Source organism: Callithrix jacchus, chromosome 13 (genome assembly GCF_049354715.1).
Source record: "Callithrix jacchus isolate 240 chromosome 13, calJac240_pri, whole genome shotgun sequence".
Classification (NCBI taxonomy): Eukaryota; Metazoa; Chordata; class Mammalia; order Primates; family Cebidae; genus Callithrix; species Callithrix jacchus.
The window spans coordinates 34,680,852-34,705,422 of record NC_133514.1 but is presented as its reverse complement, the minus strand read 5'-3'; the positions used below and the strand labels follow the sequence as shown (position 1 = coordinate 34,705,422).

At 49.2% G+C, this 24,571-nt stretch overlaps 1 protein-coding gene across 2 annotated transcripts; it reads left to right on the top strand.

Moving 5' to 3' along the window:
- Positions 1–2,334: 2,334 nt before the first annotated feature.
- RNF122 (ring finger protein 122) lies at positions 2,335–23,302 on the top strand. Of its 2 annotated transcripts, none has more exons than XM_008979304.5 (6): positions 2,335–2,738; positions 11,917–12,073; positions 20,126–20,171; positions 20,429–20,470; positions 21,561–21,640; positions 22,207–23,302. In XM_008979304.5, the coding sequence occupies exons 1-6, from the start codon at positions 2,714–2,716 to the stop codon at positions 22,319–22,321; spliced, it is 465 nt and encodes a 154-aa protein (XP_008977552.1). In that variant the 5' UTR covers positions 2,335–2,713; the 3' UTR covers positions 22,322–23,302. The 2 variants fall into 2 exon arrangements, with proteins under 2 accessions (XP_008977552.1, XP_002756986.1); XM_002756940.7 differs by having other exon boundaries at positions 21,558–21,640.
- The last annotated feature ends 1,269 nt before the right edge of the window (positions 23,303–24,571 follow it).

Sequence of the window (24,571 nt, the reverse complement as noted above, 5' to 3'; positions counted from 1 at the left end):
GGTGATAGAGCCAGACCGTGTCTCTGAATACAAACAACAAAAAAGAAAGAATATACACAGACTATGCTTAAGGAAGAGTAACAACAAAAAGCTTCATGGCTGATGAATAGTGTGCCCTGAAAGGGAGTATTTGAGTATCAGGGAGACTGAAACAAATAAAGCTGGACTGAAACACTTTGTTTTGTTTTTGAAACAGAGTAGTCTCATTCCAAGCCCAGGCTGGAGCTCAGCAGCGCAATCACGGCTCACTGCAGGTGCAGCCTTGACTCCTCCAGCTCCAGTGATTCTCCCAACTCAGCCACCTGAGTAGCTGGGACCGCAGGTGTGCACCACCAGGCCCAGGTAATATTTGTATTTTTTGTAAACATGTCTTCACCATGTTGCCCAAGCTGGTCTCAAGCTCTTGAGCTCAAGCAATTCACCTGCCTCAGTCTCCCAAAGTTTCGAGATCATAGGAGTGAGCCTAGGATGAAATACTTCGAATGAAGCACTCTAGTTTACAGAACTTTATTCTGTAAACACTGGAGACCTTAGCAAAGAAATATTCAGATTTACCTTTTAGAAGATAGCTGTCCCAGAAGGGATGGACTTGAGAGGGAAATCAGAGCACTGTTTCTTTCGATAGCTGCATGAGAATTTAAAATGAAAATTTCTGGGTCTATCCTTTAATTATTGAATAAGAATCTCTGGGCTCAAGGCCTTGGGAATCTGCATGTGTTACATCTCAAACGTAGGAGGGATTCTTGTGGGCTCTCAAGTCTTAGCTACAGACCAAAAATTGGATAATTTGCAATTATCCAATTAAGAAATGAAATGTCCCGGGGCCATGGCTCATGCCTATAATCCCAGCAATTCAGGATGTTCAGGTGGGAGGATCACTTAAGTCCAGGAGTTCAAGACCAGCCTGGGCAACATAGTGCCTCATCTATACAAAAAAATTAAAAAGTAGCTGGGCTTGGTGGCAGGCACCTGTGGTCCCAGCTACTTGGGAGGCTAAGGTGGAAGACTGCTTGGGCCCAGGAGTTGGAGACTGCAGTGAGGTATAATTGCGCCACTGCACTCTAGCTGCATTAAAGAGCAAGAGTCTATCTCAAACGAGAAAAAGAGGGCCTGGAGCCCTGGTTGACGCCTATAATCCCAGCATTTTCGGAGACCGAGGCAGGAGGATCACTTGAGGCCAGGAGTTGGAGACCAACCTGGCTAAACCCTGTCTCTACTAAAAATGCAAAAATTATCTGGGCATGGTGGTGAGCGCCTGTAATCCCAGATACTCTAGAGGCTGAGGCAGGAGAATCACCTGAACCCAAGAGGCAGAGGTTGCAGTGAGTCCATATCGGACGCGGCACCACAGCCTGGGCGACAGAGGGAGACTGTCACCAAATACATACATACATACATAACAGATCCATAGGTGGAAAACAGTGTGGCAGTAATTTGCCTCAGTGTTCCCAGGCAAAAGGCGGCCCCCACCCTGAGGAATCGCACTTCGAGGCGTGCTTTTTGATTTCTTTTCCTTTTTTTTTTTTTTTTTTTAAGAAAGGCAGGTTCTCACTCTTTTTTTTTTTTTTTTTTTTTTTTTTTGAGACTGAGTTTCACTCTTGTTACCCAGGCTGGAGTGCAATGGCGCAATCTTGGCTCACCGCAACCTCCGCCTCCTGGGTTCAAGCAATTCTTCTGCCTCAGCCTCCCGAGTAGCTGGGACTACAGGCGTGCACCACCATGCCCGGCTAATTTTTTTTGTATTTTTAGTAGAGACGGGGTTTCACCATGTTGACCAGGATGGTTTCGATCTCTTGACTTCGTGATCCACCCGCCTCGGCCTTCCAAGACAGGTTCTCACTCTTGCTCAGGCTGGAGTGCAGTGGTGTGCTCTCGGCTCACTGCAACCTCCGCCTCCCAGGTTCAAGTGATTCTCCTGCCTCAGCCTCCGGAGTAATTGGGATTACAGGCGCATGCTAACACACCCGGCTAATTTTTGTATTTTTTAGTAGAGACGGGGTTTCGTCATGTTGGCCAGGCTGGTCTCAAACTCCGGACCTCAGGTGATCCGCCCGCCGCGGCCTCCCAATGTGCTGGAATTACAGATGTGAGCCACCACGCCCGCCGCGCGCTTTTCTGCAAACTGGAGTTTCCCCAGGCATGGGAAGCTGAAGCAGGAGGCGCCCACAGTGCGAAGATCCCCCCGGCTCCCAGGAGCGGGAGGGAGGACCTGCAAGTAATAGCCGGGGACAGGAGAAAGGCTCCGATTGGTCGGAGGGCGGGTGACGAGCAGGGGGCGGAGCCTCCCTGGGGGCTGGGAGGGCGGTAAAAGGGAGGGGGTGTGCACCGCCCGGTGTCAGTTTCGGAACCTCAGCCCGCTCACCTCAGCGCCTCTAGTCCTGAGCCAAGCCTTTAGCGAAGATTGTCTCTCCTCCCAGTCGAGCGCTTCTGCCGCCCGGGCACCCCCGCCCCGCGGCGTCCCACGTTCCCCCAGCCCCGGGCCCTCGGCGCGTGCGCTCCGTGCGGCTCCGCTCCGCGGGACTTTGTTTCCTCCTCGTCCCTCTTTGTTGCGCGGAACACCAGCTTCGCCAAAGCCCCCGGCTCCGGAGGGAGTTCGGCTTCTGCAGAAGGGCGGCTGCCGTGCGCTGCCCCGACCCCGCCGGTGCGCCCACCCCGCCTTCCTGGCACCCCGCCTGCGTCCGTTCGTCCGAGGAAGCCAGCCGCGACTTCATTGATGCACCCATTCCAGTGGTGTAACGGTGAGTCCCGGAGCCAGGACCAAGCCGAGATGGGGCTGGGGGTAGCCGCGGCGCGGGGCGTAAGGTCGGACAGCAGCGCCCTGGTCCTCCCTCGGAAGCGAAGTTTCTCCTGAAATGGGACGGTCGAGAAGGCGTCCTGGCGCCCCACTCTGCTCTGCAAGCGCGGAATTTAAAACAATCCAGGTTTCACTCGAGGGCTTGGAAGGGGCCTTCCGAAGGTTGGCGGGCCGGGTGCGTGGGAGCCGAGGGATTTCCCGGCCTTTGTGTGGCTGCCCGGCTCCTCTACCCCCTTCCCCTGCCTTTGTGCGTTCAAACTCTGTTCTTTGTTGTGGTTGTTGGAGGAGAATTAAATCCGCGCTCAGGCTGGGATCTCCTAGAGGGAGCTCAAGTTCAGGGCCTGAAACTTTGCAGGCTATTTTAAATATGTATACAGTGCAGCGTGCGGGACGGGGCGCCGGGGTGGCTTCCTCTCGCTTTGTTGGCTTCCCACGGGCTGCTGGCGGGCTTGGTGCCTTTGGAAGACTCTGGATTAAAGAGTCGCTTTCGGCCCCGGGCGCTGTGGCTCACGCCTGTAATCCCAGCACTTTGGGAGGCTGAGGCTGGCGGATCACCTGAGGTGGGGAGTTCGAGACCAGCCTGACCAACATGGAGAAGCCCTGTCTCTACTAAAATACAAAATTAGCCTGGCGTGGTGGCGTATGCCTGTAATCCCAGCTACTCTGTAGGCTGAGGCAGGAGAATCGCTTGAACCCGGGAGATGAAGCTTTCAGTGAGCCGAGATCGTGCCACTGCACTCCAGCCTGGGTGACGAGAACGAAACTCCGTCTCAAAACAAAAAAAAAGAAAAAAAAAGTCGCTTTCCTGAGTTGATAAAACCTTGCTGAGAGCTCCGCGCCCGGTTCGAGGCTGGCCTGACGGGAGCTGTGCTTTCTGGCCCCCAAGGCCAGACTGGTGTGTCTCTTCCTGAGCCCAAGTGAAGGCTGAACATCCGACCCGACAACCCCTCGCCCTTTTTCTCCCCAGGCCTGGGTGATGCTTCTAAATTAGTTCATTTCACCTGAGGCTTTTGTAGGTTCTGGTGATACAGGGTTAGGCTGGAGTCTGATTTCCTCGGCAAGCTACCAGAAAGGAAGGTGTTTCTGAGTGGGACACTTAAACCTTGTATACTAATCGCCCCCCACCTCAGCCCCTCCAGTCCCCCTGGGGTCCTAGTCTTGACCACGTTATTCCGGTGCTTGCAGAGTTTCTGGGAGGGAGAGATGGGAAGCAGCTGGCGTTATCTCTGAGTGTGGCAAGCTAGCTAGTTACAGGGGGAAAAAATCATTCTTGAGAGTAGACTCCTGCCAGATCTTGGATTAATTATGTCAAGAGGCTTTGTCTTAAGGCAGGGTTTGGGTAGCATGTATACCCCACGCCCTCCGCCCCCCTTCCTCCTTTTGCTGGTTGGATCTCATTTCCTGAAAATGAAACAAGCCGTGTGTGATAGGCGGTTTTGTGGGAGAGGGGGCAGAGGATGGGGGTTGAGGGAAGGCCCGTGCACCCTAGCATCTGGGAAAGATTCCCGCTGGCTGGGAAAGAGAAGCAGTTCCCAGATCCCCTGGTCTTTCTTGGCCAGCCCTTGTCTGACGTCATTCCTGCTTCCAGTCTGCCAGATGAGATGAGACATTCTGATGTCAATGCTTTCACAGGTTGGCGGAGACAATGGAACAGAGACTTAGGGGAGAAATGAGGCAGCTGTCAGTAACACTGCCCTTTCTGGGCAGCCCCCTTTCATATCAGGTTTTAGACTTGCTGCTTTATTTTCTTTTTTGAGAGAGCGTCTCACTCCAACGACCATGCTGGAGTGTAGTCGCACCATCAGGGCTCACTGCAGCCTCCAACTCCCAGGCTCAAGGGATCCTCCTGTCTCAGCCTTCCAGCATAGCTGGGACCACAGGTGTGTGCCACCACACCTGGCTACTGGCTAATTTTTATGTGTTTATTTTTTAGAGATAGGGTTTCACTACATTGCCTATGCTGGTTTTTAACTCCTGGGCTCAAGGAATTCTCCCACCATGGACTCTCAGAGTGCTAGAATTAATGCAGGAGCCACCTTGTCTGGCCTCTTTGCACTTCTTAAAGTGACTGAGAGATCCTGTTCTTTGACCGGAGTGAAGAAGCAACCCCTCCCCCACCCCTTCGGAAACTATCTGGAGCCCATCTTTCCTGGGGCTGGTCTTTGCTGTCCTTACATAGTTTTAAAGAAAAACCTCTGCAGTGGCAGCTTTTGACCAATAGACTATTTGCCATTTCTTTTTTTGGGGGGGGGGGAGACAGAGTCTTGCTCTTGTTGCCCAGGCTGGAGTGCAGTGGCACGATCTTGGCTCACTGAAACCTCCACCTCCTGGGTTCAAGCGATTCTCCTGCCTCAGTCTCCCAAGCAGCTGGGATTACAGGCATGCGCCACCACATCTGGCTAATTTTGTATTTTTAGTAGAGATGGGGTTTCTCCCTTTTGGTTAGGTTGGTCTTGAACTCCTGACCTTGTGGTCTGCCCACCTCAGCCTCCCAAAGTGCTAGGATTACAGGAGTGAGCCACCATGCCTGGCTTTGCCATTTCTTTAATAAGGAAAACAAGCAAATGGACCATCTCCTCTTGACTATGAAGCTCTTCCCCCAACCTCTATCAGGTGAAGTCCCAAGCTCGAGGATTCAGTCAGTGGGGTGACAGAGGGGAAGCCTTTATCAGACAGGATAAGACGGTGGGGATAAACTGATCAGAGGACTTGGAGGCGGGGGGCATTGTGCTTGCAGAATGCACGCACAACCTCTATGATATCTCCTACCAGGCTCTGCAAGTTCCCAGAACCGCAAACCAAAGGAGGGTTCAGCTCATAAAAGGTGCCTGGAAGAACCAAGGCAGATGGGGGTTAGACCCTCTTGTAGCATCAAATAATGCTGAGGAAGGAGGTGGGAAGACAGTTGGGGGCACAAGGGAAGTCCTGAGGCCCTTTTCCAGCATAGACTGAAGTCTGTCACTCTAGCCGGTCCTCCATAATGTCTTCATGGAAAATTGTTCTTCTTTGGCCCACAGAAAGTAAATATTAGGGCAGGGAGTGGTGGTGAAAACCACTTTATTTCTAAGGGACTTCCTGTTGGGCACAGCAAAGTTTAGTAGCTAATTATTTCTTTCATTTCAACTTAATCAAGAAGTCTTTTAAAACAAGAACTTTTACTTTCTGTTTTCCCACAATGTGTACGTCAGTGCATAAAGCAAGCCCTCAATACTTGCTGGTTGACTGGTGACATTAGCTGAGGGCAGTTTCTGGGCAACTTTCCCAAACATCAGTCCTGTTGCTTTGAAGTGGGAGGTTTTGCCAATGGGACCAGGTTATTTTAAGAAAATGGAAAATTATTTATCTATTAACTAGTTATTGAGAACAAGCCAAACACTAGGCTATGCTGGACGCTGGGGAATATACGAAAGTCCAAGTAGGAGTTGGCAAACCTAGGAGGATTCCGGCTTTTTTACGGAGTCTCGCTCTGTCACCCAGGCTGGGGTACAGTGGCGCCATCTCTGCTCACTGCAGCCTCTGCCTCCCACTTTCAACCCGTTCAACCAGTTCTTCTGTTTCAGCCTCCCAAGTAGCTGAGGCTACAGATTCATACTACCATGCCCAGCTAATCTTTTGTGTTTTTAGTGGAGATGGGGTTTCACTGTGTTGGCGAGGCTGGTCTCGAACTCCTGACCTCAAGTGATCTGCCCACCTCAGCCTCCCAAAGTGCTAGCTTAACAGGCATGAGCCACCATTCCGGACAGCTCAGTCTTTTAGGGGAACTGTATACTCTCAGTGGCGCTCTCGCCTTTGTTCTTAGAAGTACAGACACGCCTCTTCTATACTTCTGTACTATAAAAAAAGTGCCTCACTTTTTATTTTCATTCTAGCAAAACTGAGCCTCACTTTCTATGGTGAAAGCCTTTATGTCTTTTTTCTTTCTTTTTTTTTTTTTTTTTTGAGATGGAGTTTCACTCTTTTTACCCAATTGCTGGAGTGCAATGGCGCGATCTCGGCTCACCGCAACCTCCGTCTCCTGGGTTCAAGCAATTCTCCTGCCTCAGCCTCCCGAGTAGCTGGGACTACAGGCATGCGCCACCATGCCCGGCTAGTTTTTGTATTTCTAGTAGAGACAGGGTTTCACCATGTTGACCAGGATGGTCTCCATCTCTTGACCTTGTGATCCACCGTCGGCCTCCCAAAGTGCTGGGATTACAGGCTTGAGCCACCGCGCCCGGCTTTTTTTCCTTTTTTTTTTTTTTTTTTGAGATGGAGTTTTGCTCTTGTTACCCAGGCTGGAGTGCAATGGCATGATCTCTGCTCATTGCAACCTCTGCCTCCTGGGTTCAAGCAATTCTCCTGCCCCCATCTACCGAGTAGCTGGGATTACAGGCATGCACTACCACACTGGGCTAATTTTCTGTATTTTTAGTAGAGATAGGGTTTCACTGTGTTGGCCAGGCTGGTCTCCAACTTCTGACTTCAAGTGATCTGCCTGCATTGGCCTCCCAAAGTGCTGGGATTACAGGTGTGAGCCACCACACCCAACAGCTCAGGCTTTTAGGGGAGCTGTATACTCTTTTTTTTTTTTAATCTGTTGCCAGGCTGGAGTGCAGTGGCACAATCTCAGCTCACACTGCAACCTCCACCTCCCAGTTCAAGCAGTTTTCCTACCTCAGCCTCCTGAGCAGCTGGGACTACAGGTGCACACACTTAGCTAATTTTTGTATTTTTAGTAGAGACGGGGTATCAACATGTTGGCCGGGATGGTCTTGATCTCTTGACCTCGTGATCTGCTGGCCTTAGCCTCCCGAAGGCGGGGATTACAGGCATGAGCCACCGCGCCAGTTCCCAGTATAAAGGGGAACTTTATACTCTTAGTGGAGCTCTCATCTTTGTTCTCAGGAGTAGAGACACACCTTTATATATCTTTTGTGTTTTTAGTGGAGATGGGGTTTCACTTTTTTTTTCCTTCTAGTAAAACTGAGCCTCACTTTCTATGGTGAAAACCTTTGTGTCTTTTTACCCATGTGGTAAGATCATCTAATCATTTTTCTGTGCCTTTTTTTTGAGACAAGGTCTTACTCTGTGACCCAAGCTCCCAGGCTAAGTGTACTGGTGCAGTCATGGCTCACTGCAACCTCACCCTCTCAGACTCAAGTGATTCTTCCATCTCAGTCTCCCAGGTTGCTGGGATTACAGCCACTTACCACCACGCCCAGCCAATTTATTATTACTATTATTATTTGTAGAGATTGGATCTCACTGTTTCCTAGGTTAGTCTTGAACTTCTGAAGTCAAGCTGTCCTCCTCCTGCCTCAGCCGCTCAAAGTTCTGGAGTTATAGGTATGAGCCAGCACACCCGGCTTGTGCTTTCTTATAATAGTACTTATCATACAATCAATGCTTAATGCACATTTGAGTTAAGTAGCTCAATGCAGGCCAGGCACAGTGGCTCAAGCCTGTAATCCCAGCACTTTGGGAGGCCAAGGCGGGTGGATCACGAGGTCAAGAGATCAAGACCATACTGGTCAACATGGGGAAACCCCGTCTACAAAAATACAAAAACTTAGCTGGGCATGGTGGCACGTGCCTGTAATCCCAGCTACTCAGGAGGCTGAGGCAGGAGAATTGCCTGAACCCAGGAGGCGGAGGTAGCGGTGAGCCGAGATTGCACCATTGCACTCCAGCCTGGGTAACAAGAGCGAAACTCCGTCTAAAAATAAATAAATAAATAAAGTAGCTCAATGCTAGGGTCGATGTAAGACAGTTACTGAGGAAGCAGGGGCCAGAACAAATGATGGAGGTCATGAGTGCTGTAGAATTCAGGGAGGAGAGGTTACTGGACTGAAACAAAGGCCAGGCTTGATGGGCCTCAGAGAGGGCATTTCGGGAACTCTGAACAAAGACAGGGAGGCAGGCAAGGGCAAGGTTGTACAAGAAATAGTGAGAAAGACTGGCCCATGTGGGATAGTATTGGAGAACTTTTAAGTAGGAAGCTGTGAAGGGACAGGGTGAATGTTTTAGGGGGACTTGAAGCCAGTCATGAGTTTGGAAAATACAAGATCAAAACGACCAGGAGGGAGTGGGGTGCATGGCTCATGCCTGTAATCCCAGCACTTTCTTGGGAGACTGAGATAGGTGGAACACTTGAGGTCAGGTGCTCAAGACCAGCCTGGCCAACATGGTGAAACCCCATCTCTACTAAAAATACAAAAACTAGCTGGGCATGGTGGTGTATGCCTGTACCCCAGCTACTCGGGGAGACTGAGATAGAAGGACCGCTTTTACCCAGGAGGCAGAGGTTGCAATGAGCCGAGATGGTGCCACTGCACCCCAGCCTGGGCAAGAGCAAGAATCTGTCTCAAAAAAAGGCAACTAGGAGGATGTGTTAGGTGTGTGGGGTAAATGAGAGAAGAAGGAACCCGAAACGGGGATGACATCAACTAGGAAACAGTGGGAGGTGATGAGTGTTTACAGTAGGGCTGTGGCAGTAGAATGGGGCACAGTCTGAAAGAGGCTTGAATGGAGGCTCGTTATATAATCGCCAGTAAGGGAGGAAGAGGACTGATGTCCAAGTTGACTTCCAGTCTTTCAAGCCAGCCTGCTGCTGAATTGTGGTAGCACTAGTCATTAGAGTATAGAATTCTGTGGTATGCAAATGCATCCTGGCTCCCAACCAAGATGTCGGGAAAGTGTCTAGAACCCAACGCCTGAGTACAGAGAGCCCTTAGGAGCTAGGCCTTCCTAGCTATTTGACTGTGGGCGGGTTAATAAATGATTGAGTCTTTTTCCCATTGGTGGGGGAAGTAACCTTTACTGTGGCAGTACAAAGATGAAATTGATAGCATGAGACTGTGCTTAGAATGTAGCAGGTGGACAGCAAATTCCAGTTCTCTCGTTCATCAAGGATTCCTCTCTTCCCCTTCAGCCGTCTTCAGCCATTTGACATTTTTGTTGTTGTTGTTGTTTTGAGATGGAGTCTTGCTCTGTCACCAAGGCTGGAATGCAGTGGCATGATCTCGGCTCACTGCAACCTACACCTCCCAGGTTCAAGTGATTCTCCTGTCTTCCAAGTAGCTGGGACTACAGATGCGTGCAACCATGCCCGGCTAATTTTTGTATTTTTAGTAGAGAGGGGGTTTCACCATATTGACCAGGCTGGTCTCGAACTCCTGACCTCAAGTGATCCGCCCACCTCGGCTCCCAAAGTGCTGAGATTACAGGTATGAACCACTGTCCTCAGTCAAGCGATTTGACTTTCTACTGGGCTGCTCTCTTTCCCAGCTACAGCTTGGCTATTGCAATTCTAGGTGTCTCTGAGAGACATGAACCCACCCCCCACCCCCCGCCCAAAGAAAAAGAAAAGAAAAACCTGTCAGTTGCAGTGGCTCATGCCTGTAGTCCCAGCACTTTGTGGGGCTGAGGCAGGAGGATCTCATAAGGCCAGGAGTTGCAGGCTACGGTGAGGCATGTTCATGACACTGTACTCCAGCCTGCCGGGAGAGCGAGACCTTGTCTCCAAAAACAAACAATTCCTCTTCCAGAAGGTCTTTTTGTTTCTTTGCTCAGAACCTGGTCACATACCCACCTGAACACCAAATACTAGCAAGAGAGAAGTAACTGTCATAATCGGTAGGCCAGTCAGTATTTATCCCTGAGTCCTGTAAGAAGGGACACATCTTGGCCTTTGCTTTTCAAACTGAATGTGCAGGGGAATCACCTGAGGAGCTTTTTAAAGTGTAGGTCCTGGCTGGCCAGGCACCATGGCTACACCTGTAATCCCAACGCCTTGGGAAGCCAAGGTGGGTAGATTGCCTGAGCTCAGGAGTTCCAGACCAGCCTGGGCAACATGCCCAGAGATGGGGTGAAACCCCATCTCTACTAAAAATTCAGAAATTTGCTGGGCATGGTGATGTGTGCCTGTAATCACAGCTACTCAGGAGGCTGAGGCAGGAGAATCGCTTGAACCTGGAAGGCAGAGGTTGCAATGAGCCGAGATTGCACCACTGCACTCCAGCCTGGGTGACAGAGCGAGACTCTGTACCCCCCTAAAAAAAAAAGCATAGGTCCTGATTCATTTAGGCTGGGATGGCACGTACACAAGAGTGTACGTTTCTAAAAAGCTCCCAGAGGATGCTGCTGTCACTGGGACTGCATGTTGAGGCTTTGAGTAGAAAGCGGGAAGGTGACCAGTGAGGGAAGCTGTAACCTCCTCCCCACCCCCATCACCATTTTCTGGAATGCTGGCCCAGGACTTGGAGTGAACAATTTCTATTCTAGTCCTGGCACAGCTTGTCTTCTGGAGCAGGTGGCTTAATAATGACAAATAACCTTTGCAATTGCCCTTTGCAATTTACAAAGCATATTTTCTTACACACCTATTTTCAGTCCTCTCTCTATTTTGCTTGTTTTCATATAACAAAGTGAAGCTTAGAAGTAACTTCTTAAAAGTCATATGGCTAGCTAGGGAGGGGGGAGTTGGACCCAAATAGTATTTTCTCAGCTAAGGCTATATGGGCTCCTACCTGATGGAATTAAGTTCTCTGGTTTCTACCGATTGCCTAAATTATTTTATTTTTTTTAATTTTTAAAAATAGAGATCAGGTCTCACTCTGTCACCCAGGCTGGAGTGCAGTGGTACAGTCACCGCTCCCTGTATGTAGCCTTCCTGGGCTTAAGTGATCCTCCCACCTCACTCAGCTTCCTGAGTAGCTGGGACTATAGGCATGTGCTACCATGCCCAGCTAATTTTTCTATTTTTCGTAGAGATGGGTCTTGTATGTTATCCAGGCTGGTCTTAAACTCTTGGCCTCAAGAGATCACCTGCCTCAGCCTCTCCAAAATACTGGGATTATAGGCATGAGCCACCAGACCCAGTTTGGCTAAATTTATTATCCCTTAGATGGGGATATTGTTTCAAGTTTTTTGGCTAGTGTTCAATTTTGTAGATTAGTTAAATTTGCTCGAGATTACATAGCCCGTAAGTGTTAGAGCTGGGATATAAAACTGGAGCCACTGAATCCGAGGCTTAGGTGCCCGGAGCCTGCCAATTCTCTTTCTATCCTGCTGACACAGTGCCATCAGCCCCAGCAGGAAATTTCCAACCCTAATATGATTTATTTTTTCCTTTCCCTTTGCAGGGTGTTTCTGTGGCCTGGGACTGGTGAGCACCAACAAGTCCTGCTCGATGCCACCCATCAGTTTCCAGGACCTTCCACTCAACATCTACATGGTGATCTTCGGCACCGGCATTTTTGTCTTCATGCTCAGCCTTATCTTCTGCTGCTATTTTATCAGGTGCGTGGATCCCTGGCTGACTGGGGTGGGAGTCCAGCAGGAGGAAGGAGACCAGGGCTGTGGGGTAAGCTGAGCAACGGTCCCATAGCAGAGTTACCAGCCTTATTCCGGAGTCACCGCTTTGAGGACACGGCTGAGCCTGCCCTTCTCTGGGCCCCTGAGGGTCTGGTGTTTCTATTTATATCAGTCTATCACGTTGTTCCTGAACATATAAGGTCACCACGGGTTGGGCTGCATCCCGCTCCTGGCCAGTTATTCTAAGGTTGCCTGGAAATTACTGTGTGACTGAATGATAAAGTTAGTGGTCCCTTGTCTGTCTTTCTCTATTCCTACTCATGCCCTTTGGGTGGTCAGCAACAGGTGGGCATCAGTTAAGCCAGCATCATGTTCCTTTGCCCCCCTGGGATCTGTTGTCAGCCCTCCAGATACTAATATTAGGAAGCAAGCCAAGTGTCTATAGAGAGCACTTGGTTTTTAGGCCAGGCGTGGTGGCTCACGCCTGTGATACAAGCACTTCGGAGGCCAAGGCGGGCGGATTACCTGAGGTCGGGAGTTTAAGACCAGCCTGACCAACATGGTGAAACCCCGTCTTTTAAAAAAAATTTAAAAATTTTAAAAAGAAAAGAAAAAAAAAAAAAAGAGAGCACTTGGTTTTTGTTGTTTTGTTTTGTTTTTGAGATGCTCAGGCTGGAGTACAGTAGCTCAAAGCTCATCTCACTGCAACCTCCAGCTCCGGGTTCAACAAGCAATTCTCCTGCCTCAGCCTCCCAAGGGGCTGGGATTACAGGGGTGTGTCACCATGCCCAGCTAATTTTTGTATTTTTAGTAGAGATGGGGTTTCACCATGTTGACCAGGCTGGTCTCAAACTCCCAACCTCAAATGATCCACCTGCCACAGTCTCCCAGCATGCTGGGATTACAGGCCTGAGCCACCATGCCCGGCCAGAGCTATTTGTTTAAACTGTCATTTATTCTTAATTGCTTAGGGATCTAAGGGAAGACCTGGAGCTTGGCAGGGCTCACCACACTCCGGAAACGCTTTCTCTGTCTCCTGCTGAAGGACATGGGAACTGGTGGCTGTTTTTTGGGTTCTTTTGTTTTGTGTTTTTGAGAATGGAGTTTTTGTTGCCCCAGCTGGAGTGCAATAGCATGATCTCGGCTCAACACAGCCTCTGCCTCCAGGGCTCAAGCTATATTCTCCTGCCTTAGCCTCCTGAGAAGCTGGGATTACAGGCATGTGCCACCATGCCCAGCTAATTTTGTATTTTTAGTAGAGATGGGGTTTCACCATGTTGACCAGGCTGGTCTCAAACTCCCAACCTCAAATGATCCACCTGCCACAGTCTCCCAGCATGCTGGGATTACAGGCCTGAGCCACCATGCCCGGCCAGAGCTATTTGTTTAAACTGTCATTTATTCTTAATTGCTTAGGGATCTAAGGGAAGACCTGGAGCTTGGCAGGGCTCACCACACTCCGGAAACGCTTTCTCTGTCTCCTGCTGAAGGACATGGGAACTGGTGGCTGTTTTTTGGGTTCTTTTGTTTTGTGTTTTTGAGAATGGAGTTTTTGTTGCCCCAGCTGGAGTGCAATAGCATGATCTCGGCTCAACACAGCCTCTGCCTCCAGGGCTCAAGCTATATTCTCCTGCCTTAGCCTCCTGAGAAGCTGGGATTACAGGCATGTGCCACCATGCCCAGCTAATTTTGTATTTTTAGTAGAGATGGGGTTTCTCCATGTTGGTCACGCTGGTCTCGAACTCCCAATCTCAGGTGATCCACCCGCCTCAGCCTTCCAAAGTGCTGGGATTACAGGTGTGAGCCACCACGCCCGGCCTGTTGTGGTTTTTTTTTTTTTTTTTTTGAGACAGAGTCTCACTGTCACCCAGGCTGGAGTACAGTGACACAGTCTTGGCTCACTCACTGCAACCCCTGCCTCCTGGGTTCAAGCAATTCTCCTGCCTCAGCCTCCCTCATAGCTGGAATTACAGACACATGCCTAGCTAAGATTTATTTTTGTATTTTTAGTAGAGACCAGATTTCACCATGTCAGCCAGGCTGGTCTCAAACTCCTGACCTCAAGTCATCTGTCCACCTCAGCCTCCCAAAGTGCTGGGATTATAGGCATGAGCCCCTATGCCCAGCCTCTGGTGGCAGTTATTCTATAAAAAATTTAGAACATGACTGGTATTTAGAATGAGAATCAAACTAGTCGTGTTTCTGACAGGGGCTTACTGTTGGCACTGACAATTCCTCATTGTATGGGATTGTTCTGTACATTGGAGAATGCTGGGCTTCCCTGGCCAGTAGGGCATGCTAGGAGTCTTTAGGGCCATTGTGGCTGGTAGCTGTCCACCCCACCCCCCCGCCACCACGCACACATTCCCAGATGCTTGGGTAGACATCAGCTGGGGTCTGGGCTGGTGTCTGATCAAATCATTTAAGAAGATTAAATTAAGATTAAGGAAAAGGTTTTGCTGGCTTTAGTCCTAAGATGCCCTTCTGGGTTTGAGTGCTTTGCTGGAAGGCAGCTGCTACAAGAGAGGCAGGAACTGGTCCATCTTCCCCAAGGCTGGAAGAGCTCCCTCTAAGAAGGGGAAATGCCCTCAGGCACATCTCCCCAGCACCCCCAGGTGTTTCCTTGGACCTGTTCTTTCTCAGAACTTTTCCCACAGGTCCCTGGAACTGGAATTTTCCGTGTAAAAATCTATGCACAGGAGATACTGGCTTATCTTCCCTCTTATACAGTTGGGTCTGAAGACTGCATATAACCATTAAGTGGAGGTGAGGGTCGATTTCTGGTATCTCTCCTCTCTTCCTATCTCCTCCCTTTCTCCGAAGCCTATTTTTTTCCCTCAGTATCTTCCTGACCACCAACCTCCCCATGTTAAGCAATTCATGCTTAAATCCTAGAGACAGGATATGAAAATATACCAAATACCAAAGGTTTCTCTATGATGAAACTGAGATGAGTTTGTAAAACCAACTCTCTCAGGTCCCTTTTCCCCCTGCTCCTCCTCCCCACCACACCACAGAGGCACAGCCATGCCAAGCAGCAAAGGGCCTCAAGAAAAAACCATCCGGGCCAGCCAGGTACCATGGCCCTTGCCTGTAACTGTAGCACTTTGGGAGGTCAAGGCAGGAGAGTCACTTGAGTCCAGGATTTTGAAACTAGCCTGGGCAACAAAACCCCATCTCTACAAAAATACAAATGACCTAGAGAAAATGAAGTGGGCGGCCAGGGTTCATTTCCTAAGTCAACCACTAATAGGTGTGAACCTTAGGTTTTCTACTCTTCTTTTTAACTTTTTTTTTTTTCAGACAGGGTTTTGCTCTGTCGCCCAGGCTGGAGTTCAGTGGTAAGATCTCAGCCCACTGCAACCTCCACCTCTCGGGTTCAAGCCATCCTCCCAACTCAATCTCCCAAGTACAGGTGTGCCCCCCCCCCCACCATGCCTGGCTAATTTTTGCATTTTTTATAGGTAATTGTTATGTGTTTTGTAGCGAGGTTTCACCATGTCACCCAAGCTGGTCTCAAACTCTTAAGCTGAAGCCATCTGCCTGCCTCAGCTTCCTGAAGTACAGGCATAAGCCACCATGCCCAGCCTTTAGCCACTCTTTACCAAGGGCTTTCCATAGGCCAGGCATTGTCGTGGTCACCATTTTATAAACCATTTAGTTCACTTAATCCTCAGTTTAGGTATTAGCCCACTTTATAAATGAGGAAATTCATGCTCAGGCAATTCAGCATCTGCCCAAGGTGATACACAGAGGAAGATACAGAGGTGAGCAAGTCTGGCAGCAATGAGCTAGGGTCTTGACCAGTCCTTCCAAGTATTTGCCTTTTGAGTCGTATTCCTTGAAGTAGAGGAGCCACTGTAGGCAAGCCACCCGCTTGCAGGTAGGGATCTGGTCTCGCAGAATGACAGGCTGGAGAGCTGTGGATTGCTAATTTCTTTTTATTTGGCTGTAGTCAACAGAACAGGGCCAGGCGTTGGTGGCTCATGCCTGTAATCCCAGCACTTTGGGAGGCTGAGGTGGGTGGGTCACTTGAGGTCAGGAGTTCGACACCCTCCTTGCCAACATGATAAAACCCGGTCTGCACTAAAAATACAAAAATCAGCCGGGCGTGGTGGTGGACACCTATAATGCCAGCTACTTGGGAGGCTGAGGCAGGAGAATTGCTTGAACCCAGTAGGCTGAGGTTGCAGTGAGCCAAGATCACGCCATTGCACTCCAGCCTGGGCAACATGAGTGAAACCCCATCTCAAAAAAAAAAAAAAAGAATAAAAATAAAACAAAAAAATAGAACAGTAACCACATGATGCTAAAAGCTGTCCCCACTGTGGTGCTCTTAGCACCACCTGTTCCTTCTGCAGTAATCTCCTTTGTCACCTTGTCCTGTTCTGCAGCCTGCCTGAAGCACACTGACCCTGGAGTTTCACAGTCCCAGAGGCTCAGTGGTACGTGGTAGCCTGTGAATGTCTATATATAAAAAGACACACAGGCATAGAAGCCACCACTTCCTCTCCCTGCTTCTCAGTTTCTTCCTCAGCCAAAATAGGCCCCACTGCTCCCAGCCTGGTGAGCCCAGTGGCCAAGGCCAGCTTCCCCCTCGCTCATGCTTCCCCCATCTCTCAGAGCTGACCTCTGCCCTACACAGGAATGGAGGGGCCGAGGAAGTACAAATAGGCAGGAAAGGAAACATTATTTTCAGGGCCTGGCTGCATTGTTTGTTCTAAAAGGGAAAAGAGGAAAGGGAGAGCCCACTGGCAGCGGCTAGAAATGGTCTCATTGAAATGGGTTATTTTTAGTGGCTGCGCTCACCCAACAGCTGAGAAGGCCACCTGTCAAGACTGGTTGGTACTAGGTCCCCAGCTGGGATTGCCCAGGGTTTCTGCTTTTTGCTCTGTTTTCCTTGCAAGCTTGCGGCCACATTTCATCATGATCTCATCCTTTCTGAGCTGAAATCTATATGTAGGATCAGGGGGCAGCTCTGAAGCCCTTCTCATTCTGAGTTTTGGAGGATCCCTGGGCAAAACCGCTAAAGGACCTAGCCAGAAAGGCATGAGGGGTGGGGAAGGGCTAGGTGCCTGGGGTACAGAAAACAGAAAAAGACAGCGTCTACTACGTAAGTATAGCCACGTTGCAGGTGAGACATGGGTGCCTCAAAAATGCCTAGCAGTCCCTCATTCCCCAGACAGTTAAAAACAAGGCTCTTCACCACTTCCTTGTTTACTCTGCACCTACCTCAAAACAGAGCAGCAGTGTCTTTGTCCCTCAAGGTGGCTGTGCTCTCTGTCCTTGGGAACACTTCCCACCTCTGCCGAACCCAGTATCAGTCAAGTAACAGTAGCCACCTGAGTGTTGGGTACATCCCAACGCCCCTCTGCCCTGCTCATTTGGAAATTGGGACAGAGATGTGTATGTACAAAGACCTTTTCTGGACCAAGGAGCTTTCTGCAAAGTGAAGGATGGGACAGTGGGAGCATTGGTTAGGCCTTCAGCCCAGCCCAGCCTGAAGCAGAAAGGATATGGTGGGGAGAAGGGGGAGGGGAGGGGATGATAGATGTGCTGCCCTAGTACCCAAGCCCATGGCATAAGTCCATTTGGACTGGAGCTCCCAAGAGGCCCCAGGAATATGAATCTTGCCAGGTCACCTGACTTCCCATCAGGAACAACAGAGGAGGCTGGCAGCCTGATCTTATCTGCCCTGCACTGTGTTCCAGGCCTGGCTCTGCCCCGGTCTTCTGCCTCTTCCATCACCCAGGGAACAGCTTCAACTTCTCACCCCACCCCCTTCTACTGGGACTCTCTGTGATTGGAACTTCTCTCTTTTTGACTTAGGTCAGCCATCCATCTATCTACTCATTTATTTATTTAATTATTTATTAAAAAAAATTTTTTTTTGACAGAGTCTCACTCAGTTGCCCAGGCTGAAGTACGGTGGGGGGCAATCCTAGCTCATTGTAACTTCTGAACTTTTAGGCCCAAGCGCCCCTTCTGCCTCAGCTCCCCAAGTGGCCAGGACTAGAGACATGCACCAGCACACCCAGCTACTTTTCTTCTGCTTGTTTATATTTGAAGAGACATGTTCTTGCTGTATCTCCCAGGCTGGTCTCAAACTCCTGGCCTCAAGCAGTCTGCCTAACTTAGCATTATTCTTTATTTCTGTTTTCAACCATTTAAGAATATAAACCACTCTTAGCCTGTGGACCTTGCAAAAACAAGTAGTGAGCTGGATTTGGTCCTCAGACTGGAGTTTCTGCTTCTCCTGACTTGCTGGGTTTCTATGCTTCCTTCCAAATAACGCAGGACTGTGTTAAGAAGTGATCACCAGGAAAAGCCCCATCGGGTTCCCCCATCACCCACATACAGCAGGCATTCTTGTTTTGTTTTGAGACAGGGTCTTGCTATGCTGCCCAGGCTGCAGTGCAGTGGTGCAATCTGCTCACTGCAACCTCCGCCTTCTGGGTTAAAACGATTCTCACGCCTCGGCCCCCTGCGTAGCTGGGATCACAGGTGCATGCCACCCTGCCCTGTGAATTTTTGTATATTTTGTAGAGACAGGGTTTCACCAGGTTGCCCAGACTAGTCTCAAACTCCTGAGCTCAAGCAATCTGCCCACCTCAGCCTCCCAAAGTGCTGGGATTACACGTGTGAGCCATCCCACCCAACCCACATACGGGAGGCATTCTAAAGCTGCCTGCAGAGTTCTGCATGAAAGATCCCCACCCCCCTTGAAAATAAAACGGCACAAAATCCCGTGTATAATTATGGTCTCAGCCTTTGCACGGCAAGCCATTCAGAGTTGTCGACTTACTAAAAGGTAAGGTATGTCCCAGGACTAGATCATATTCTCAGGACTATGTTGTATTCCACCTGATTGGGGAAAATAGACATTATGTGGTAAAGAGCTTGGGCTCTATCATCACCAACTTTGATTCAAATCCAGACTCTGCTACCAACTAGCTCTGTGATGTTTGGACAAATAAATTCACTTCTTTGGACTTCTTTTTTTTTTTTTTTTTGAGACAGAGTTTTACTCTTGTTGCCCAGGCTGGAGTGCAATGGCACCATCTCATCTCACTGCAGCCTCCGTTCCCTGGGTTCAAGCAATTCTCCTGCCTCAGTCTCCCGAGTAACTGGGATTACAGGTGTGTGCCACCATGCCTGGCTCATTCTGTATTTTTAGTAGAGTTGGGGTTTCACCATGTTGGCCAGGCTGGTCTCGAACTCCTGACCTCAAGTGATCCACCCACCTTGGCCTCCCGAAGTGCTGAGATTACAGGCATGAGCCACCACACCTCGACGAGCTTCATTTTTCTTATTTATAAAAATGAAGGTATCTCACTCTTAGAGTTTAGAATCATTAAGAACATATGGGAATATCTTAAGTGTCCCAGCGACATATTAGCAACTGTTCCATAACCATTATATTATGCTATTGCCGTTAGTAACGGCATGCCATGTTTCGGCCATTGAGAGTCAGCTGGTATGCAGGCCACCAGCTTAAAATGAAAAGAGGAAAACAAAGGCGGCATCGTCTGTGTTGTCTGGCACAGCGAAGGGAAGAGTGTGCTTTGGTTCCAGAATACTTGTGTTCTCCGGGTGGGAAATTCCCCAGGGTCAACAGAGACCTATTTATCCTGCTATCCTGGCTTAGCAGAAATAACGCCTTTATGCATATCTGTCTCACTTCTGTGCACTCAGTAAACACAGTGTTGGTTTCTGTATAGTTTGGGTGACCGAAGGAATTTGCTCACCAGGAAAGGGTGGGAAGAGTGAATGAACTATTTGGGGGTGCTGTGCTGGAGGGTCCCCCAATCTGTGTATGAGACCTGGCAGTGAATTTTGAGACTGTCAAGCCTGAGTAAGAATCTTAGTCCTTCATCAACCCTCGTTGGCCTACATAGGTCCAAAGTATGCCCCGTGGTGTGTATGGGACAAGCACCCCTCCCGGCCTTCAAAAGAATTCCCAAGCAGCCAGCCAGCCTCTCCTGCTTTGAATCATTCTGTTTAACCTGCTTTCTCTATTTTTTCTGTTTCCCCCAGCAAACTCCGGAACCAGGCACAGAGTGAGCGATATGGATATAAGGAGGTAAAGTGCTGCATGTTTCCGGGAAGCTTCCTTCTCTGCCTGACCTGATGGGAAGAGGCAAGGGGGGTAGGCTCAGGCTCTCCTGGGCAGGAATAATCCCTGGGCTTACCTTTGAGCCTCCCTGAGGCTAACTCCCTTCAGTGTCTGAAGTCTGGCTTGCCCCAGGCCTTCCATGGGACTCCCTTCGTTGGTTGATACCTGGCTGGCCCCAGTGCTTGGTTTCTTCTTCGGACATCATGTGTCGTCTTTCTTTTCAGGTGGTGATTAAAGGTGATGCCAAGAAGTTACAATTATATGGGGTAAGTGTGCTAGGAGAGCATGCAGGAGGGCCCCAGCAGGTGAGACAGATAGCACCTTGCTCCAGCTCTCAGCTTGGATGCTTTCAGAAATCTGCTTATTAGTTCCTGCTTTCGTATCTCCTTTGGGCAAATAATAGGGACACATCTCAGCAAGTAATTAATACATGGAATTGATTGTGTCTGGAACAGCCTCAGGCAGAAGACATGAAGGGATCACAGAAGGGTTTGGATAAATAGTGCCCCACAGCCCCAGGAATCCCACAATCCTAGGCCCCAGGAATCCACTTGCATAATTTTTACCAGGAGGATGATCACACCCTTTTGTGCCATAGACAGAATTCAGCTAACTTTCCCCTGTTCAGCCCCTATGTCCTGGTTGATACTGTAGACAATGAGATCTTTTGATTTTTGTGTATACCCCATCTTAACAGACTAGATCTAACTGGTATGTTCATTCCTGTGACTCTGCGATTTCTCTCCCACCCCACTCCCACCCATACACTAATTCCTTTAGTCCCCTCAGCTCTGACTTTAGGAATTAGTCATATCCCATTCCTTTCCTACTTCTGCCTCTAAGGTCACCTAACCCATTTCCCAAGCCTTCTGTTCATGACCACAGACACTCCTGCTTAGAGTATGTTGGTGGTTGTCTGGGAGTAGGAAGGATCACAGTTCCACTACACATGAGACCGCCTAGACGTGGGCTCATTTTGTCTGTTACGCCTCACTCAGCAAGTGCAAATGTTTCCCTAGCCTTCCTCTAGGAGAATAATTCACCTGAGGTCAAGGGAGTTAATATGTAGGGATGTGGGAAGTCTAGATCTAAAGAATGTAACTGATCACAAATACTGCTTCCCCCATCCTTACCTCTGCACAGTATTACATGCCCTCTCACCAAATGTATTGTGCAAGAAAGTATTGAAAACCATTCCTCTAGGATAGCTCTTTCCAGTGCAGTGGAACCTTCTGTGATAATAGGAATGTTCTATGTTTGCTGCTTGATAGAACAGACTAGGCTAGAGCTTAGTTTTTTCTTGTCTGGGGATGAATGAGTGAGATGCTTTTACCTGCTCCTTTCTCTCTGCAGCAGACCTGCGCAGTCTGTCTGGAAGACTTCAAGGGGAAGGATGAGCTAGGCGTGCTCCCGTGTCAACACGCCTTTCACCGAAAGTAAGTGGGAATGTGTCCAGGGTGCCCCTCGAAGGAGAAGTAATCAGAAAGTGTCTTCGGGAACCTTCTAGTCTCTGCCACTTCCTATCTACCGCTTGCCGGAGATGCCACAGGTCCTGGTGTGAACACCAAGCAAAGCTCAGAGGGATTAGACTGGGGCAGGGATAGGGATATTCCTCCTTTTTTTTTTTTTTTTTTTTTTGAGACGAAGTTTCGCTCTTGTTGCCCAGGCTGCCTGGCTAGAATGCAATGACGTGATCTCAGCTCACTGCAACCTCTGCCTCCCAGGTTCAAGTGATACTCCTGCCTCGGCCTCCCAGGTAGCTGGGATTACAGGTGCCTACCACCACACCTGGCTAATTTTTTGTAGTTTTAGTAGAGATGGGGTTTCACCATGCTGGCCAGGCTGGTCTCAAACTCCTGACCTTCCACCCGCTTCCACCTCCCAGAGTGCTGGGATTACAGGCATGAGCCACCACGGGATATTCTTGTTTTGGGAGACAGCCGGAGCAGTGCGGTCTACCTCAATAGAGATTACCGCTATTCCTTTGTTCCCATGTTCCCAGGTGTCTGGTGAAATGGCTGGAAGTTCGCTGTGTCTGCCCCATGTGTAACAAGCCCATTGCTGGTCCCTCAGAGGCCACGCAGAATATTGGGATTCTATTGGATGAGCTGGTATGAGTGCTGCAGCTACACCGAGACCTGGAGAAGACCTTTTGCCTCATGGTTGCACAGCTGTAACAAACAGGACTGTAAGGTGATGATGGTCACTTTCCCAGTGATGGGAAGGGTAGTCCAGAGCTGGGCTTTCTACCCTCAGTGCGAGACCAGTGCCAGATGTGCCCCCACTTCCTGCCTCATGAAGCCTTCTTCCCTGCTACTCCATGCTGGTGGCCTCACCCATCAAGACCACTGTCTCCTGATACTGGACTATCTACCTGCCTTGTCCCTGCTCTGGGGGAAAGCGTCCATCCCAATCAAGAACATGGAGGACATCCTCTTTCAAGGTTCCCCTTAGGAGGATGAGCTGCCCTGACCCAGAAGGGATAAGATGGGCTCTGACCTCTCTACAAACCTTCCCTCCCCTTCTCAGTTCTTCTGGAGGAAGGTTAGAAGGGAAGGAAGGAAAGATTAAGGAACCAAGCGCCTCCACAAGAGGCGAGGGAGGCTCTGTATGAAACAGAAGAACAGGAACATAAAGGAAAATGTCAATGTTTACATGGGACCTATGGAAACAAAGGCTGGCTGGTGCTGGCTGACTCCAGGGTAAGAGAGAGCCTTTCCCCTGCCAGGACCCATGGTGCTATCCATTCATTCTTTTCCTCAGTTAATCTCGGAGCTTCCTGTTCCATGTTGAGGTTTGCGGACCCTCTAGAAGAGGGCTAGTTCTGTACTCCAATTGATTCCCAGGGGCCTTTTTTTTTTTTTTTTTGGATCAAAAGGGGCATAGGGATGAGGGTATCTACCGTTAAGCAACAGATACCTCCTTCCCTTTGTAAGTAGTATTTTTATACTTCTTCCTCACCTCTCAGGCTTTAGATATGAAATCCCCAGAATGGAAGGGGGTGGGGATTTTTTCTGTTCCTCCCTGCGGTGGGTGAGGGTGGGAGAAAGTTATGTATTTAAAGAAAAATAAATGTAACACCAAGTTTCTCTAACCTACTTTTGCCTGTGGTTGTGACTGCCTCACTCCTTTCTGCCAATAGAGGAATAAAATCCCCAAACTGCCTCTTCTCACTTCCCCATATCCACACCAAATACACACAAGTTCCTAATCCTTTTTACATTTCTTTATTTTTATCTTTTTGAGACAGGGTCTCACTCTGTCATCAAGGCTGGAGTGGAATGGCTTGATCATGGATCACTGCCACCGCCCCGGCTCAAGTGATTCTCCCACCTCACCTCCCAAGTAGCTGGGACCGCAGGCGTATGCCACAATGCCTGGCTAATTGTTTAAAATTTTGTGTAGAGACTAGGTTTCCCTGTGTTGCCCAGGCTGGTCTTTAACTCCTTGGCTCAAGCAATCCTCCCACCTCAGCCACCCACAGTGCTAGGATTAATTACAGTTGAGAGCCACTGCACTCAGCCTAAAAGTTCCTAATCCTTTTTTTTTTAAAGAGATGGGGTATCACCCTGTTGGCCAGGCTGGTCTCAAACTCCTGACCTCAGGTAATCCACCCATCTCAGCCTCCCAAAGTGCTGGGATTACAGACATGAGCCACTGCGCCCAGCCGTTCCTAATCCTTAAGAATAGAAATTGATCTTCAATTATTATCTGTAAAATAGATATTAGGGCTAACACCAAGGGGCATGAAGACCTTGCTAAACCAGGCTCCATCTGATTTCTAGCATATATTTAAAGGAAGTCGATGTTTGCAATCACAGCATTCCATCAACTAAGACTTGAAGCTAACAGACTTCTTGTAATTCCAGCAATTGTCAGTCCCCTTAATACAACCAGTCACAACTAAAAAGGTCTTGGTTGCTACCACAGAGGCTTTGATCTCTTTTTTGGTGCTGGGGGGTGACAGTGGTACAATCCTGGCTCACTGCAATCTCTACTTCCTGGCTTCAAGAGATTCTCCTATCTTAGCCTCCCAAGTCCCTGGGACTACAGGCATGTACCACCACACCCAGATAATTTTTTGTGTTTTTAGTGGAGACGGGGTTTCACCATGTTGGCCAGGCTGGTCTTGAACTTCTGGGATCAAGTGATCCACCTACCTTGGCCTCCCTAAGTACCGGGATTGTAGGCATGAGCCACCGAGCCTGGCCCCTTATTTATTTAACTGGTGTGGCTCTTCCCTATAATCCTAGCACTGTGGGCGGGTGAAGTGGGCGGATTGCTTGAGTTTAAAAAAAGAAAAACCTAGGCCAGAGTGCAGTGGTACAATCATGGCTCACTGTGGCCTTAAATTCCTGGGCTCAATC

Excerpts from the sequence above, each read along its gene's own strand:
- RNF122 (XM_002756940.7), top strand. The coding sequence starts at position 2,714 with ATGCACCCATTCCAGTGGTGTAACG. Across the intron at positions 2,739-11,916 it reads CCCATTCCAGTGGTGTAACG|GGTGTTTCTGTGGCCTGGGA; the intron begins GTGAGTCCCGGA and ends TTCCCTTTGCAG. Across the intron at positions 20,172-20,428 it reads AGCGATATGGATATAAGGAG|GTGGTGATTAAAGGTGATGC; the intron begins GTAAAGTGCTGC and ends CTTTCTTTTCAG.